This window comes from Trematomus bernacchii, unplaced genomic scaffold (genome assembly GCF_902827165.1).
Source record: "Trematomus bernacchii unplaced genomic scaffold, fTreBer1.1, whole genome shotgun sequence".
NCBI lineage: Eukaryota > Metazoa > Chordata > Actinopteri > Perciformes > Nototheniidae > Trematomus > Trematomus bernacchii.
Genome location: NW_022987591.1, coordinates 523,709 through 543,280, shown reverse-complemented (window position 1 = coordinate 543,280; position 19,572 = coordinate 523,709). Strand labels below are relative to the sequence as shown.

The 19,572-nt window shown below is 38.2% G+C and overlaps 1 protein-coding gene across 1 annotated transcript; it reads left to right on the top strand.

The window, feature by feature from the left end:
• Positions 1-4,150: 4,150 nt before the first annotated feature.
• Positions 4,151-19,284, top strand: ankrd10b (ankyrin repeat domain 10b). The gene is made up of 6 exons (XM_034129134.1): positions 4,151-4,501; positions 5,332-5,484; positions 6,504-6,595; positions 15,731-15,996; positions 16,543-16,644; positions 18,624-19,284. Exons 1-6 carry the CDS (start codon positions 4,304-4,306, stop codon positions 18,854-18,856), a joined length of 1,044 nt encoding a protein of 347 aa, XP_033985025.1. The 5' UTR covers positions 4,151-4,303; the 3' UTR covers positions 18,857-19,284.
• Positions 19,285-19,572: the final 288 nt, after the last annotated feature.

The following is a 19,572-nucleotide window of genomic DNA, read 5'->3' as shown; positions in this document are numbered from 1 at the left end:
TCATTAACCCAATTTCAACATTTGAAGGTTTAGAGTCAAACTTGGTCAGTAAAATGACAACCTGATGACACATTAGACATTAGATCCTGAGCAAAGATGTTTAAGGAACATTACATTACTTTGAGAAATAGGTAGAACACTGTGTGTGACCTTTTTCTGATGACTTCACTTATTTTCTTGTAAGTCGAACATCTATAACCCATCAAACTCCCTGCTGTTTACCGCACTGATACCTAACACCTTTACGTCATTGCTCTTTCATCTGTGCAGGGCTGACTCAGTGGTGTATTTCAGACGTCAGCACATCATCCTTTGTACTCCTATAACACAATGTGAAGGGAAGACTGGGAAGACCATGGTTTGTATGCATGACAAATGGGATGTGCTGTGCCTCAGACATACTCGCTCCTTGAATTCATCACAGAAATCTAATCTATTGTGTCAGTGTTGGGGCAGAGCTCACCTCACTCAGTAGGCTCATCATTATCGATGTATACGCTTAGTGGACGGAGGCCAACTTGTTTGGGGTCAGTCCCTCTGATCTGAGCAAACAGACAGTAGTCAGGCGAGATATTGACCATGGCTGATAAGCTATCAGTGGACATTCCTGCGTAGATGTGTAATCAGGGTCGGCGACAGAGATCAAGACATGAGAACTGACAGCTGGTTCATAAATTCACACAAGAGTGACGCATGGAGAGACACAACGACTCATTAGACTGACCTAACTCTCATTAAAACTGAATGTGAATCTTCTACAAAAAGGCTTTAATGACTCTGCTTCAATTTCAACTTATAACCATCTGTTACCAACGTTCCTTTTACTTTACTCTGAATGCTGTGTTCTTGTATAGTTATTTTGGTTTACAAAGAATATTTTAGCCCCTTACATACTTACTGTGCTTCCAGGCGTTTTCAGAAGAGAGTTTGTCAGACATAAATCAATTTGTTACACGAGGGTGTGTTGGCAAGGTACAAAATAACCGTGTTCGCCTTATTTTACTGCCTGACAGCTTTAAAGTATTTCTTGTCAATCCAACAATGCAGTTCACTTTACACTAAAGCCGTACAGGAACAACTACAGCAGTACGTTCACCACACTGATATGTATTATACATTTTTGAATGCCGGTTGCTTCATGATGAACTTAGCTAAACATAATACTATCTCAAATGTGTACTTAACTTTATTAAAGCATAGGACAAATAACGCGATTATGTTTCACACATTTGTTTTAACTAGGGATAAAACCAGTAAACTAGGGGGAATTGCATAGTTTTATAGAAAACTGTATCAGCAGTGCTATCAAAACTCCCACAACACTGAGGTGGCATATTTCAATTGTTGATTAAGATCAAATTCCAATTGAAGAGATGTGCATCGGACTTTCTCTCGGTGCAATACAGACTCTCATAATGCTGGTTGTTTTTGTAAGCTGTGAATAGATGTTTTCCTTTAGATAGATTAATACAGATTAATTAAGTGTTCGGTACCCCTATGAGATCTTTAACTGTTGTGAAAAAGATGCTGAAAATGTGTTAATCCAATGGAAATGTTTTAACACATTTGCAAGAGGTGATAAATACTAAGTGGACCCCAGTTTCATTACGTGTGTCTTAGTAATCAAGAAGAACAATAAGTAAGTCTACATCATAGCTTATTGTAATGCATTCTTAACTAAATTAGTAGAACATGTTCCTGCATGTGGCAACAAGTAATCTGATCTACATTTGGAACATCTGATCATTATTTCCTGTATCATTTTTATATTTTGTGTGTTATGCATATGATTTCATATGAATTGGGATGAGTTTCCAAAGTCATAAACGCTGACCTAGAAGTCACTTATGAAGAAAGGTGAAGGAGGTGACTTGGGGAAACTGGGAGATGAAGTGCCTTCACAGTGCATGTTAAACTGTTGTGCCAACGAAGTGGAGCATGACACCATCACAGTAATATCAGTGTGACGCACGTCAATGGGATTCATTAACATTCCCTTCGTTCCAAAGACTTTCTCATAACAGAAAACAGCCCACTGTGATAAACTCCAGTCCACCACAACCCCCCACAGGATAAACTGCTTTATATAAATGAATAGGTGGATATGTCCAGTGTTGGGGCTTATTTGTATATGCAAAACGAATCTTCAATGTTAATTAAAAAAACAATAATAATGTTAACAATTGTGATATCGCAACTTGTGTAATTTCTTAACTGTCTACACTGGTCAGAGCCTGACTGCATTTGTCTATTTCTTGTTTCTCACTCCCATCTTGTGGTTAATAAGAAACATAACACTTACTTCGAGTTCCCTAAGTGAAACTATAGGCAATGGTAAATATTGTTTCTCTGTTTCTGTCTGTAGGAGGGAAACTGGAAAGAAATGATGGGCTGTGCCTGTGTAAGACATCCTGACAGTGATTTATATGAAAGAGGGACAAGGGCACAGTCCTTGTTTTGTGTTTACAAAATTACTTCTAAAGTTAATCTCAAGGTAATGTGAGACTGCAGCTGTCTGAGTTAGACAAGTTCATCAATACCTATTAAAGTCTTTATAATCCAACATCCTTCTATTTGTGTTTCCGCTGTTTCTTCGATGAGATTCGGCGGGTAGATAGTAAAATAAAGATGGAATTTATTACAACAACAAAAAAACATCTACGCTTCAGAACTAATTTTTACATAGACATACTCATTGCACTGACATCGGTTTGAGAAGGGACTAGTTACTATCTGTGTCAACAAATGGGCATCTGATTATTGTTTTTAAACACTTGAGAACATTTAAAAGAGATAAGAAAAAGAAAAAACATTTGCACCATCACAACAATGTCATTTTCATCAATTAAATCCTGGATCCTGAGTCCTGGATCCTTAGTCCTGAGTCCTGGATCCTGTGTCCTGGATCCTGAGTCCTGGATCCTTAGTCCTGAGTCCTGGATCCTGTGTCCTGGATCCTGTGTCCTGGATCCTTAGTCCTGAGTCCTGGATCCTGAGTCCTGGATCCTGAGTCCTGGATCCTTAGTCCTGAGTCCTGGATCCTGTGTCCTGGATCTTCTATCCTGAGTTCTGGATTTGAGTCCTGGACTTCGAGTTGTGGCTGAACCTATCACTGTGGTCCTGCCTGACTCTCATCATACTACTTCCCTGATGGCCCCCACAGGATTGTTGACATCCTCGTGGATTCATCTTCTTATTATAGACACATGCATTTCCAAACATTTGGTCTACCTATGCTGTAAAATGTATTATCTCTTCGATTTACACACAGCATCTATTGCACGTCTGTCCGTCCTGGGAGAGGGATCCCTCCTCTGTTGCTCTCCCTGAGGTTTCTCCCATTTTCCCCTTTAAACTGGACGTTTTTCCTTGTACGATGTGAGGGTCTAAGGACAGAGGGTGTCATATTGTCATACTGATATTCTGTACAAACTGTGAAGTCCACTGAGACAAATGTAACATTTGTGATATTGGGCTATATAAATAAACATTGATTGATTGATTGAAGTAGCTGCAAGTATCACCGTACCTCACCCATATATCAAAGCTAAATCAAAAGGGGATAATTTTTCAAGTGCATTTCATAACAAAATTATTATTTGTTCTAAATCTTTTTGATTTGATTTATCACCCTTTTTTTTCTTGAGAAAAAAACAAATGAAAATAATTAAACTGACACATTTAGCCTGGAGCACAAATCATAATAACACTAATACAACAGCAAAGGCAAAGTGCAGATCAAATACAAGTTGATTGACATGTTAAATAAGGAGGCAAGCAAACGCTAATCAAATCAAATAAGTACACATCCATGGTAATATATAGCAGCATTTAAAGGACGTGGACATATTCAAGTATTAAAAGAGCCAGTAATAACTTTATTAAATTGTACAAATGAAGTGACTATTGCACATAAGCAATTGCATTGGAAACACGTTTTTGAAGTTCTTCTGCCCCCTGGTGGCCATTGAAAAAAAAAGGCATTATTTCCACCAATGATTCAGACCCACCCTACTCTCCAGAAGGGGGCGACAATGGTCCAGGACAAGAACAAAGCCTGTAATGGTAAATCCAGTCCAGAATGATGCAAATCCAGTCCGCAGTTTGCAGCTCACTCGCGTTTCTCAAGTTTCCCCCCAGCGCGTGCTGTCTGCTTTGTGTTGTCAGGCAGAAAGACGTACCAGGCAGGGTGGCGCGTGTCCTGATACACATGCACCCCAACAACGACCAGAATAAAACAATAGATAGTCCTTTTTGTTGTCTGTTTTGGAGTAGTTAGATATTATTTATAGTTTTTGCTACAATGTCGGTGGGTCTGGAGTCTGGATTCTCGAGTGAGGAGGTCTTAAACAGCCGCTTCCCTCTCCACCGGGCGTGCAGGGATGGAGATGTCGGAGCCCTGTGCTCCCTCCTTCAGCGCACCTCAAACCCGGCTGACCTCTCGGTGGAGGACACCTTCTACGGCTGGACGCCCATACATTGGGCCGCTCATTTCGGAAAGGTAACTTGCAACTGCGTGTTTGGCGGTCCAGTTTTTTCTAAATGGTTTTCCAAAATGAGCGCCAACGCACAAGCCTCGTCTCGGCCATTTCCTGATGTTTAGCCTCACTGTAAGCGGATGAGACTTAAAACGCAGCCATCGTTTACTGGATGCAGACAATGGACCATACACGTCAAATTAACGCTGTTCACCACCTTACGGGTTTTTAAGAAACTGTACCAATTGTTCATTTTATGTGAAGTTACGCTCTGCACGTGAAAGCGTTAGCTTAAAAAAAAAACTTAGGTTGATACGGAACAATTTTATTTGAACTTAATGGCCGTTACATGAGACGTTGACAAGAAACTGGAACGTAACAAGAAAGCTAACGTTCGCTCAACTGACGCCTGCTAACTGTTACTATTATAATAAAAGGTGGTATCTTAGCAACAGTTATTATATATATTTATTTTTATATATGTTTTTGTTACATCTTTCTTTTCTTTTTTTTCAAAAGCCTCTCAATGAAAACGAGTGGCGACTTGCAAGTCAACTTTAAACGACACCTTTCCAACGAACTGACCTAACCCACACAATTACATGTGCCAATATCTGTTTTGCTAACTACACCCTAGGAAGGGCAGGCCTGAAGTCAAATAGATTGGATGCAAGCCAACCAGTAATAGATATGAAGACTCCAGGCCACACAATAGTGTTGCATTTTTGTCTCTACTCTAACACGCTTGTCCAAACGTGCCCAATGTCTCCGTGGGAAGTAATGATTGAATACATCATTGCACATATATAATTATACTTCTGACTCCTAATGCATGGGCTTTGTGTCTTTCCAGCTGGAGTGTGTCATGCGTCTGGTTCAGGTGGGCTGTGGAGTGAATGCTGTGACCTCCAGGTTTGCACAGACGCCCACTCACATTGCTGCGTTTGGGGGCCACCCTCAGTGCTTGTTATGGCTACTTCAAGCTGGTGCAGATATTAACAGACAGGTATGACATCAAGAAGCACACTCAACACATGTCTGCATAAAAGTTCTTTTTAGGACTTTGACCAAACTTTTCAAGTAAGATTCCCTGGAGAGATGCATGTAAACATGGTCTTTCACCAAGCGTACTGACAATGCTACCAGGAAAGCAACACTTTACAAAGGGGCTGTACACTGTCACTCAATTTAACAGCAAATTGCAACAACAACAAAAACGCAAATGTGTTCAGGCAGATGTACACATGCATCGAGAGACAAAGGTTGAGCAATACGAGGTTAATCTTAGACTGATCCCATCAAGGAGGATGACTTAAGTGGGGTCACGGGCCCAAGCTGTTACTTTTTACTGTTTATTCATACTATGTTTATCTTATTTTCCGGTAATGCATGCTCTCAGAGTGTTACGAGTATTGCCTGTCACTTCTTTTCCTCTCTGTATATTCATGCAGACTCATGCACTGGGGCTATATTTTCTGCTCGGCTGCACTGCTGAAAGAAATCAGATTAGTAGGTCAGGATTACCTAATAACTGTCGTCATCATGAAACTAGTTTCTATCAATTGCCTTTAATTTTGCTCTGCACATGTTGGAATAAACACTTTTGGAAACAATTATTTGTGACTTTCCCTCATTTGGAGGGAACATTTGGACATGGCTGCTTTTGGAGAGCAGAATAACTCAGTATTTAAGCTCCGCCCACTGACAGCCTTCTGGTGTAGTTTTTTTCCCTCTCTCTCTTTGATCTGCCTTCCTACTAATGTGTAACTGTAAATGTGCGTGGGCGTTAGAGAAGTCTGGTTGAAAAGTTCAGGCTCTGCCCTGCAGAGTTACGCCCTGTTGTCGTCTGTTTTTTCAAACTGTGGAAAAAGAGGAAGGAGGGAGGCCGTTAGGGAGGGATTACTTGATTTAAAACATACTCCTTCATGTTAAGTATCTTATACAGGGTTTTGGCTACTACTACTGTAATTGTACACAACACAGGCATGTTTTTTTGTGTAACTACAGTCTTTTGTCATCTATCAGGATTATGTGGGCGAGTCGCCCATCCACAAGGCTGCTCGTGCAGGCAGTCTGGAGTGTATCAACACTCTCTTGATTCAGGGAGCGAAAGCTGAGTAAGTCCTGTGATCAGATCTGTGACTTCATTTCTTTCCCTCTGTACTATCCAACATCAGTTACACCTTTGCAAGGGATCACCACCAAACTCAAATCAGAGCAGTGATTACATTTAAATTACCCTTCCACGGTATTTCAAATTCAAGAGTCAAAGGCTCAGCAAATACATTTTACAGGTCTGAATGTTAGATTCAAGAAATTATGAATTTGTAAAACATGCAAATACTTAAACGTTTAGGTAATTTAGAGCTCAACAATTGTATACTATGGCTGTTCTTCACAGATGCAGCCGGATGGAAGCTGCTCAATTAAATGCTAACTTTACAATCATTTACTTTAGGCTCTATCGTAAATAAACACTGCTGGACATAAGTATAAAATAAGCACAACTTTGAAGGGAAGTGAAGACTTCGTCTTTTGAATATCCTGCAAATAAAACACCACCTTGTCCTGCTACTGTGAGTTTAATGCTGGTGTTCAAATGAACTCAAAGGAATTGTGTGAAACATTTATATATTTTGCCAGTGGCTTTAAAATAAGCTGTGTGCAGTTTATCAAACAACAGGACATTTTAACTCTCCTTTTATATAGCTTGAACCCTTTTTCGGTTGCATAATGCTTAAGTTTACAAAACAAAATCATTCTTTAACCATCCAGCTTAAATGGTTTGAGGATGAGATGAGTTTTAAAATAGAAAAATAACAGAATTGGTGGTGGTCTCTTGAAAACGTGACACATTTTGTTAATCCTTGAAATTGTTGTTTATCGTTGCAACAATTCACATTAAGTTGTCCTCTTTGTGTAAAAACATTGGCGAGGAATATTAGTTTTTATCAGAAATTGTTTTAAGTAACTTTCCTTCACATTTAACAGAAACTTTCATACTGCCTTTGTGATTTAAGGAAGAGCTGCACTGCCCTTTGAATACCAGTAGATCATTAACTCGCCGTGCCTTTCAACTGACGGCTTTGTAAATCTAGAACAATAGTTACACATACCAGAGGACAACGTGATGTAAAGGTTGATAAACTGTTCTTAGTCTAGTAGGCCATATTGCATGATCTTTGTTCAATCTAGATTTGTGGTTTTCTTTGTTATTAATATTTGTTTTGGTAAGTGTCTTGCATATACAGCTAGATGACCAAATGCACATTCCCTCTTTTTTTCTGAGGCCCTTTTACATTTAGTAAGAAAAGGCTATAATTATGTTGCAAAAAATGAAAATGCATACATCATCCATGATTGTTTGCATATTTAAATGATTATGAAACTGCACAATAACTGGAATACCATATCTCCTAGTTTAAAGAAACCGCTTTGGATCCTGCCTTCGTACATGTGTAAAAGCATATGTCAATTGAGCTAAAGCATACAAAAAAAGCTCTTAGCACTGTGAAGATAAATAATGATCAGATAATGAATGCTACCCTGTGTCTCAGTGGTATTCAGATAGTGTATACATAATCTTCCTAAAGCCTATTGCTTAGTCGCACCTTTTTAGTTGGCAGCTCTTTTTGTGTGTTACCATTTTAAAAGAATACATTCTGTTATTGTTGGTGCACCTGAAGCGTGAAGAAAGGCAGAAGAGGCACAACCCATATTTCTTGTTTCTTAAAATTAGATCTTGTATGACCTGAAGAGACACAAAACCATTACAATGGATTATGTTTGTGTTGCCTTTCACGTCTTAACCGATCATAGTTGGTATTTCCCAAAGACCATGTTCAGCCGTCAACACAAAGGACGAAGCGCATAACCTAACTTCTAGCATATCTTATTCAAGCATGTAAATGTTACTATTTGAGCTGCTTGTAATACTCTTTCATAGTTTCTTTAATTTATCTATATTTTTAAAACTAGAGTAACAATATCAAATTACATGACGCTGACATTTAACACAGCAGCATATTTTAAACAAAGATTCATATTTCAATCTTAAACCTTTTCTTTCTTGGCTATTCTTTTACTTGCAGTTTCATTTTTTGCAACAAGCCATATGCCTTTTTTTTAATGCCTTTGACGTCCAGAGATCCAAAACAAACCAGGGGTTTCAGAAGTACAAATTATCTGTGTAGCTTTTTTAATCTTTTTTATCCTGAGAGAATATGGTGGTCTTTATAAATCTGAGCTCAGCAAATTACGGTAAGAGAAAAAGTAATATTAGATTCACCATGGTGAATGTAGACTCTACTTATTAGCACTGGTGCAAATGAGGATAGATCACATTAGTATTTAACAATATATTTAATATATATTTAATTCAGTTTGATACCAGTTACGCTGACGTTTGGGCCTCCAGTTAATTCTGGTTCCAAAGAGGAATGCAAACAATGCTAACACACATTCTGTTCAGGGTTATTGAAACATTCACGTATGTTTATGTATTCACCTTGTAGTTTGTTATTGGACTATATGGCCTTAGTCACATAACACATACTAGATATAAAAGGCCTAAACACATTTGTATACATGTTTGTTAGTCCTAATTGTTGAGACGCATCGATTTTTTGTTTTTGAATTATAAATCAGACAGTAAACTACGAGGTGATTAGATTTATACTCTTATTTAAACCTTCTTTTTCTATGAAACTCCTGGTTTATTTGGCTGTTTTAACTAGCCAAATTAAAGTGAATTTTGTTCATGTATACATGATTAAAACATGCTTGATTTCTTATCGGGGTCTTGTAATGTGCATTTGGTTATCAGCTGATGAGTAATATATTTGATGAAAATGATGTGTGATTTATTTTTTCCCTCCTGCAGATTATAGGTAGTGCATTTAGTTCAGTTTATTATCAGGTTATCTTTTCAATGTATGACCCAGAAATGAATAGAGGTACAACTGGGATGGAAGCTATGAGAGGCACACTAGGCGGGAATGAGGCTCATGACAAAATAACTAACTTCAAAATGAGTATACTTATAAAAAAAACGTATGTTAAAATGTATCACTGATCCTTCTTATTAAAAATATGAATAATAATAATACGTTTATTTAGTATAGCACCTTTCACAGAAAGACCACAGAAACATAATTACAATAACAACATGAGGCAGAAATTAAGGTTAACCTAAAACCAAACAAAGACCACGCGGAGTCCCGAAAGGAACAAACATAAGAACACAACGCATCACACGAATAGCGGGGGCTAGCGTAAAAAATTAAGATTACCCAAAGTTAAACTAAATTGAAAGGCAAATAATCCTTAGGCACTTTGATGGAGAAACAAATATATATTGTATTGATATGCTGAAGAAAATATTCAATAAGTTAATAAATACAAATATTTGAAATATTAAAATAGCTTGGCATACAATCTACATAACAATCACTAATCCAGGTTTGATTACTATCCCGTTTTCTTTTCTTTAGTAGGTGCAACTAGGGCTGCTCGATTATGGCAAAAATCATAATCTCGATTATTTGGGTCACTAATTGATATCACGATTATTAAAAACGATTATCCATTTACTTTGAAAACATCAATTTATTGGAGAAAAAAAAATTCAACAGTATGTTTTTAACAGTTGATTATCCTGAACTTGAAGTATAATTCAACTGAAAAAAAAAAAAGTAATAATATAAAAAATAATCGTTTTATTTCGATTACGTTGTTTTCGTAATCGTTGCAAGCCATAATCGTAATCGCGATTTAAAATACGATTAATTGAGCAGCCCTAGGTGCAACACAAATGCATTAAAAACTGTGGGTAATTGAGATCAATAGGCTGTGAAATTAAGTTATAACACATTTCTTTATTGTAATATTAATATAGTAATATTTAAACAAATCAACAATATACATAATACATTACATCTGTCTAAGTATTCTCCTTGTAAATAACCGATAGCAATTGACAATGAACATCAATTTAATTCAAGCTCAATTACCTTTTATTCTAGGCTAAAACCTGGGTCAGATCTTATGAATGGCCTTTTTAAAGGTAACACAAACATTTTACTGGATACCTGCAATCTTTCAGTCTACCCTCTTAAGATCTCTTGTCATTTCGCTGGTCTGACGCGGGCTGGTTTCTTTCATCTGTGAAGACGTCGCATCAAAAGAAGTTTCTCCGCGCTTCTGCCACACCAAATCGAGACGCCAGTGAACAATCTGCAGTGAAGCGCGATACACTCTTTGTCCAGTATTTCAGGAGATAAGCTCAAGCAGTGTTTCCGCCAGGGGGGCGTCTTGCCGTCATTTGACGGCCTTATTCAGCTCAGAACGCCCTGAACTCGAGCCGAGGGCGTCCCAAAAAAAAGAGTTTTTATCACTTGAAATTATGAAAAGGACAAGGACATCCCTCTGTTGGAGGGGCAAAGGAGCCTGGTGGGATTCTTTTCGGAGTATTGAAGATCGTTTGCCCGACATTGGCCTCTTTTCAGCTTTTCGTATCTTGGACCCACGGTGCCTGCCACAGGACAACACGGAACCCGCCACAGGACAACACGGAACATGCGCGATCTGGACGCGATGAGCGGTGGAGCACACGCGTGAACTGCGAGCGCCGGAGCCTCGCAGCGGCAAAACTGAGGCTCCGTGGTAAAAAGAGCCGGCTCTTCTTCTTAGTGAGCCGAGCCAAATGATCCGGCTCACTAAAAAGAGCCGTAATTCCCATCACTAACGTAAGGGACGGCTCAATTCAAAATTCAAGTCACGTGACACAACGTGAAGTCACTCCCCCCGCTCTCGGGGTGGAAGCACTCTCAGCCCTGGTCTGGCGGAAACACTGAGCTCAAGTGAAGAATTTTTTCTTGATTTATTCGTTGGAGTAAAATGGATATATATTTTTTTACTTGCAGAGACCTTCTATGAGACACTCATATCAAAGTATAGGGCCGTGTCCACATACAACTTTTTAAAGCGCCAGCGTCTTTTTTCAGTTGATTCTGATGCGAACAGAGTGCATGTGCAGCCACCTAGAGAGCGTCACGCCCAAGGTCTTTTTTTCCCGGTGCATCGCCTTTTTTGTGCGGCTGCTCTGAGCACTTCAAGCAGAAAATATTTCAACTACTACTATAAGGATTCCACGTCAAAACCTATGGCCCTATTTTGCGCAGGAATTTTCACTTGGCCTGGATAGCCCCAATTCCTGACGATGGGACTACAATACATGTAGTATTTGAATGACAGAAGAGTAAACTGCGCTAAATCCTCAAGTGATGCTCATCCTTGTCCCATCAGAAAAAGGAGAAGAACTTTCCATTGGGTCAGAAAGTACTACATCTGGATTATTTTAGTTCTGCAAGACTGGAACACTCTCTTTGTCTTACCATCCTTGATGAAAACTGGTCTTATTTGATCGCTTCCTCTTATCTTCAACCCATCAAATTGTTCGTTCACAGTCCTTAAGAGTTACAAAAATGAAGAAATAACAAACTTTAACTAAAGGAACTTTTTCTTAAAGGAAACTTTAAAGAATACAATTAAAATCTATTGGTCTCAAAGAATAAAATAGCCTTACTTGATCTACTGTGGTTGAAAATGAAAACCTTTTATATTAAAATAAATATAAGAAAAATTGTCTAAATGGAATCTAAATGGATTATACAAAACTAAACATTTTTTAGGAAAAAAACTAATTAAAAAAAAATGTCAACAAAGCATTTTTTTTATCATTTGTCATGAGCCTCGAGGTGTTAAGGTGTTCTATTAGCGAGCTAGCTGCAGGCAGGAGTGAGTTTGGGCTGCCGGTGACGAGAGTAGAGCAGAGACAGAGGCTTAGCGGAGTGAGATGAGTTAGATTTGCATACCATCATGTACTGAACTGTGTAATGCTAACAATCATCCTGTTGCAATGGTTATTCACTGTCATTTCACTGTACCAAATATTTTACTTCATACACAGAAATGTTTTATTTTGAATGTCACAGTATTAACCCTATACAATATCATAGTCTGTTTTGACATCTAATCTTTGTCACCTTTTCCTTTATGAAAGTGACAATAAGTTTTAAAAAAAAAAGTTTTTTTATACTGAAACAGAATCGTACGTCTTAATGTTTTGCAGCCATTGAATTGGAAATGACTTGGTTTTTTCAAGTAATCCTAGAAAGGGGAAGAATAGACACTGCTGAGTCTGCCCCGTTCCCTGGGATAGCCGCACTGTTGTGGCATTGAGTGTTCTCACTATCGCTTCCTATCTACACACTGGCAAACTGTTGAGGTATTTCTTGCGGTGATTGGTTTTAATGCTAGGTTTTTATGAATCAAAACTAAAGTTTTAGACCTGCATGCTTTGCTTATTATCCATGATTGTTCCTGTATCTAGTCTTTTTGTTTTTATTTTATAATTTTTTTATTTTATTTTGTGAACTAACCATAGGAGCCCTTTATATGGACAGGTTTAATCACGTGAGTCCCATGTCAACATGTAGCATGATATTAGGCTGCCTCTGGAAGGTTAGGATAGTTAGAGAAGATGCATATTGTGTGCTTAGGACGGAAAAGCAAAGCATACCAGGCAATTACAAAGAATTAACGCTTCCTTTTCAAATTTCCACACAACCTGGGTAAATAAAAGACTCTGTTATCCTTTTTTTGGATCAGCGCTTACTGTAGATGTCGGGTCTCACTTAAGGAACACTCTTTTAGGACATTGTGAAGGTACTATTGATTTTGCATGAACTAAGTTAAGTATGCAGATTAGAAGCAAGTGAAAAAATGTATACGTTTTATAATAATTATTATCTCATTTAAGCTAAATATGTGTGCTCAAATTACCTATTTAAAATATCTCATTTGTCTTTCTGTGGATCCAAGACAAAAACATATTTCTCAACATCTGCTGTTGTAATGCTACAGCACCGTATATATGCAATACTTATTTTTGGTCCAATCATTAAACAAGGGTTGGATGAGCAAACATCTGGAAATCTTTGTCAGTAAAACCTAGATGTTTTATTCCCTGAAGTGAGTGGATGACTTAACAGCCACCCTCAGTATAACAGTTTTTTAGCTTGAGGAAACTGAGATAGTTAAGTGACTCCAGAGGCTGCAGACTTAATCACTGCACTTCCTCTGCTCTAAAAATGTATCCAGTACTTTGTGTGGAATTTTAAACATGGAGATAATTCCAATAAATGTATTTGACAGTTATTGATATTTGTTAAAGGTTAGGATTATAACATCAGTTCCTTAAAATTACATTTGCTAACCGCAGTGGGGCCTCAACAAGTACATCATTGTTGAGTCTTAACTGTTTTAAAACTCAAAAAAAAGTTTTAACCGTTTTGATTTCTAGATGTATGTTCCTGAGAGTGAGACCTACCCATCTATCTTGCCATTAAATTGTTTAAACGTAAAAATAATCTTTTGGATTAATCCTTTGGAAGCGTTAATTTGATGGGGACGGGTAATGTGCAACAAAATATTGTGTGATTTTATTTTTATTTTTTTCAGTCTTATATTCTTTATGAAATGTTTTCCATGTGCATTAGCTGTTGAACTGTTATTTTTTTGTTTAGATAAAATGCAGAGAAGTTTCGGAACAATTGTTACACAGAATGAATGACCAAACAGTAACAGTGTATTTTAAATGAATTTGATTGCTGTATGGAAGTCAATGTCACCAAATTTAAATACAATTAAATAAATACAAAATAATGTTAGAATAAACTATTCAAAGCGTTTCAGTAAGAATGCTGCTAAATATACAATTCCTGCTGTCTCGTGCATATATACAAACAAATGTACCTGCGAATGATATAGATTTCTGTGTCTCCTTTGCTTGGATGCGGGCCAGAGTCCCGCTTCTCAGACAAAGACCTGACTGTTTGCGTAGAGAACTCATTTTGCAGAGACATTTAGACAAAACAAGTGCCGTATTGTTGTGTAATTGGCCAATGGAGATGGGAGCATTCTCATCATTAGGATAAACGGCCTGTATTGGTTAGAGGAAGACTGGCATACATTTATCCACCACAATAATCTCACATCAGCATGAGAACATTTTATCTAGGAATCGCTGCACCAACAGCATTTTTTACTTAATTACGTATACAAATAGAGTATTCCTTATTAAATTAGTATTACTCATTTGCAATAATAAGTTTATCTGTCATGGTTTTCATTTGCAGTGAAATTGCTTCCATGCTGAAGTGCCATGTTCTGGTAAGAAAATGTAAAAGTTATGACACGGCACTGTTTGCTCATTCATTATTGAACTAAAGAAAAACTCCCTTTTTGCTGCAACTGGATATGATTAACACAACTGTACACATTGCAACAACTTGAATTGGACTTATAAATAGTTGTACAATCTCTCTTTATTATTCTTTCATGCTCATCATTCTTGAAACAAGAAGAATTCCTTACAGCTTAACCAAAAAGGCGTGAGGATGTCTAATGGTTGAAGATTTGTCCTCGTTTCATTCTCCTTCCTAATCCTTGGTTCGAGTTTCCTCTGAAGATACAACTTGCATCAGGGCCTCCTTTCTGAATGATCGACCTGTACCAGAAGAATTCTGCACTCTTACTTTTAATGGAGTACATGTTATTTTCCACTTGACACACACACACACACTCATTATACACAGCATACATTCACAGGGACTTGTGCGCCGCTCCGGGTTTTATTTGCAACTTTAATCTGAGACTTGGCTACATCATCGACTGGAGTTTGGATGCAGCTTTACAGAAATCCTTGAGAAGTATTCCTGGTGGAAATGTGAGATGACGGCAGCCTTTCACCCTTTGCAAAATCCCCCTTGATGACGCATTTCTCCAAGACCAAGCTGGTTACATCTCAGAAATCAACGGATCTTTTTATAGCAATTTCTTAGTCAGATTATTTCACATTCTCATCAAAACAAATGCACCTACATTTGTCTTAATCATGTCTTCTTGCAGCAGACATGTTTCCCTTATTTTCTGGAAACTGTCAAGGTTTAAGTTTTATAGAAGATGCAGATGATCCAAAAGGATCAGTCGTCATCTCATGAGGATGACGAAGAAGATGTGAGAGGGTAGAGCAGCACAGGATATTTATTTACATCTGTGTGTCTGTCTGTGTGAAGAGTCTGTATGTGTGTGTGACTGTGTGCGCGTTTGGGCGTGTCTTATTTTGTTTGTTTTTGTGTAAATCAAAGGTACACTGAGTGTCTCTAACACGCCTCCTTCTCGTTGTGCAGTATGAGGAATGCCAGTGGGCTGACGGCTGCCAACCTGGCCCACGCCCAGGGATTCCAGGAGTGCGCTGAGATTCTCTCCAATGCCCAGAACTTCCAACAAAACATGGCCCAGTCCCACAACGGGACTTTTCTGAATGGCATGACCCAGAATGGGGGCCACGGTCGCCCCACGATCCAGGGACGCAGCTTCTTGAATGGCGCGCCCAACAGAAAGAGGTCTTTTGATGGCATGGAAGCAAACCCAGGGAAAAAGGCTAGACCTAATGGTAGGTCACTCAGCTCATCAGATTCTATTGTTGCTTTGGGCAATGAAAATCTTATGACCCGAGCTCCTCCAACGATGCAACATATATAATAAAATACAAATAAAAAATATTGCAAGAAGTCTATATACATGTAAATAGAATATGATGTGTACAAGAACAGAATGTGAAATTAAATATTGTACATTAACACGAAATTAAATACGGTTTATTCCGGTGATAACTATTTAGATAAATAAGTAGATTGCAAGATGACAATCAGATGAATGTTTATCTAGGCACTTAACAGAACTCAGGTGTTTAACAGTCTTATGGCCTGTGGGATCAAACTGTCCCCGAGTCTGGTGGTTTTACTCCGGATACTGCGGTACTGCCTGAGCGCCCTGCAATAGTGAGCTTGTACTCTCTAGTCTTCAAAGTAGATGCAGGCGCATAAAGATATGCAGCTGGGGACTAACATCTTAACCCAGACTTTCTGCCATGTTTGAAGTTAAAAAGTTATTTTTTCGAATATCATTCCTATTGTTTGTGTCTGCATCTTGCTCTCAGGTCTGGGCATGCCAGCAGAGCTGCGCAATGGGAGCGGGCCACTGGGTGGTGCTGGAGAAGCCCAGATGGAAACCATGAACATGGAGTCGACTGTAACCTCAGGTGGGCCAGGACCCTTTGCTTTTGGGCTAAATGGGGTTGCACCCCCACAAGGGCTGGGGGCCTTGGATCAGTGTGCGGACAGAGGGGGGCCGGAGAGGTCCTACCCTGCCACTAAAGAGCTGGAGGTCATCACTGTGGCATCGATGCAGACCCCCTGTCGCTGCACCAACTCTTATGCCTACCTGTAGAGGGCTTGTGCTAATGTTCACATTGTGCAGTATATCTCTTTGGTATCGTCGGGCACATTTTAATTTTGCATATACTGCATGCATAAAAGATACATTTGTTTTGATTTGGTGGTAAGCTACATTTGAACAATGTATAGCAGTGTGTGTTGTATTTTATACTTTTCCATGTACCTAACTATACTCTGACGGATACAAAAAAATGAGATTTCTTTGTTATACTAAATGCATCCGTCCAGTTATACAGATAGTTGTTGTGTATACCTTTTTATTTTTAAGGATCATGATAAAAGGAGTTTTGTTTTGCACAATTATACGGCAGCATCCCAGATAACGCAAACGTATTGGCATTCCCTTCAAACAGCAGTGCAACCGAATGTAGGTCATATTGGCTCAATGGATAAAAATAGTCTTGGTCGAGTTCTAAATCAGTCATGACTACCTGTTAGATTATGCCTCGTTGCATAATAGGAAAAACGTCAACTTCATTGGTCACCTGAATATGTTACTACGGTAACGTCTGATTTTCTGTATGGAATGGCTAAAGCATGATCATCCCATATAGCTTAGAAAAAGTGTTTCTTTGCAATCCTATTAAGAGAAATCTATATAGACATGATATGTAATATCTACATGGTGATTACCTTTTAGTGATATGTTGAGTTTACTGAAGCTGATTGATTATGACATTTATATAAAAATGATTAGGGCCTTAGCACTCTTTAATATACACTTTAGCTGACGCTGTTTTGTATTCCAGAATTTGTATATGCCAAGGCATATCCCCAAATGAATGTAGCTGGTAAAGTATAAACGATGCAGCTTTCCTGTAGTTTGTAGATGTCATGTACTCAGACATTGTGTTCCATTAACTTGGAGTTTGGTTATTCCTGTTTTTCATGTTCGTTTATTTGGGCTGTGCTTATTTGATGGTTAAATATGGTGAATGTTTATTAGGCAACTATAGCAGAGCTTGCACATCTGTATGTTATATTCTAAAACCAGTCTGATTTTGTAATTGGTACTTGGCCATTTTACAATCAGTAGTTATGAGTTAACCATACCGCTCAAGAAAGTTTGCATGGATTTGCAAAAAGCCTTATTTCTTGAGCTGTATTGAGTAGTGGAACAGTCACTTTTGGTAAGGGACATTCTTCTTTCTGAATTTTGTGTTTCATGTTACAGTTTTTTGTTTATTTCGTTCGACATGGCTGAACATTTGAGTGTATAGACTTTACCTTTGGAACATCCGATGCTTAGTACTGAGAAGGTTGAGCTTTGTACTTTATTGTGTGAAATCATTAAATGTTGATTAATTTGATAAATGTGACTGTGGTGGACCTTTGTTTTCTTGATGTACTGTATCGTCATGCATCTGTCAAGTCCTGTTTATGGTTTCTGGAGTGCAAAACAAGGACTAAACTTCTCTAATTTGAGTTGGGATTATGCCAACATGTTTTGTAGATTTAAGGTTTCCTAGAGGGGTATCTTAAATATCAAAGTGGAGACAGAAACGTGTCCTTGACATACAGCTGTAACTGTAGGTCAAAGCGACCTCAGATCAGGATTTGAAACAGCAGGAAACATGTGGCTTAATGTAAGGCTTTGGAATTTACTTTGAAAACTGTTGATTTACTTTTTCTAAAAGTATTTGCTTGTAATACCCTTCTAATAGTTGTGCAAAACAAAATCAATCCTCCCTGTCTCTCTTGTTATATTTAAAGAAGCAGGAATATGGTAACACAATTATTATATCCAGTATATATCCCCTTTGACAATTTGTCTCATTTTCAGTGGCAGGTGAGAGACTCAGTGGGGATTTTTCCTCAAATGGTCACAATCTACCACAGCCTTCAGTTTGGTGTGATCCTGCAGCTGAGATCCTCCAGAGCCAGCTCCTCTACAGCGACTCCTCTGAGAGCGGCGGCAGCGCAGGCAGCCAGGTGGAGCACCAGAGGTCTGTGAAGGCAGAGCAGCTGTACGACCATGCCTTCTTCACCACCATGCTCCTTTACCATGGATCCTAAAGTACAAAAGATGTTGACAAGCTGTCTGCTTTTGCCTGAATGTCATATAAGCCTAAAAAAAAGTGTTGATTTGCCTTAAAGCCATTGAGTGGTGCAGTTATTCATTGAATGTTTTTGGTTTTGGAAAGGGCAGGCCCATTGTTGTGGACTGATATATGTTACTGATTGATTGTTGATTAAGAAGTGGATTAGTTTGTTTTGTTAAAGAGAAAGTGTTTTTTGTTTATAATTAACGTTTGATCCAGCTGTAAATAGCCTTGTTCTAATATACTCTAAACTAAGCATTAACTTACCAGTGACAATACTTACATTTTGTTTGTGTCAAGTGGGAGTGTGGGGGGGTCCCTGCCTCGTGATGTTAAGAAAAACATTGAGTTCATCCCATGTTACTCTAAAGAATAAAAAAAAATGTTTTTGCAAAAGTTAAAGTTTGATGGAATTTACTTTTTGTTACAGAAAGAAAGAGAAAACATTGTTACAAATGGGTCTTTAACTTATTTTATGTAACTTTTTTTAGACCAGTGCACATTTTGTTTGCAGAATCCAGAATACAAAAAATGTGGACATGGGACTATCTTCCAATATGTCTGCTGGTGCATCTGTTATTCATATCAAAACGATGTATGAGTGCAGTCAACTCTAGGAACATGTTAATGTTGTATTTATAACTATTATTATAAATAATAATATATTATCGTTTTAAAAATGTGCTATAT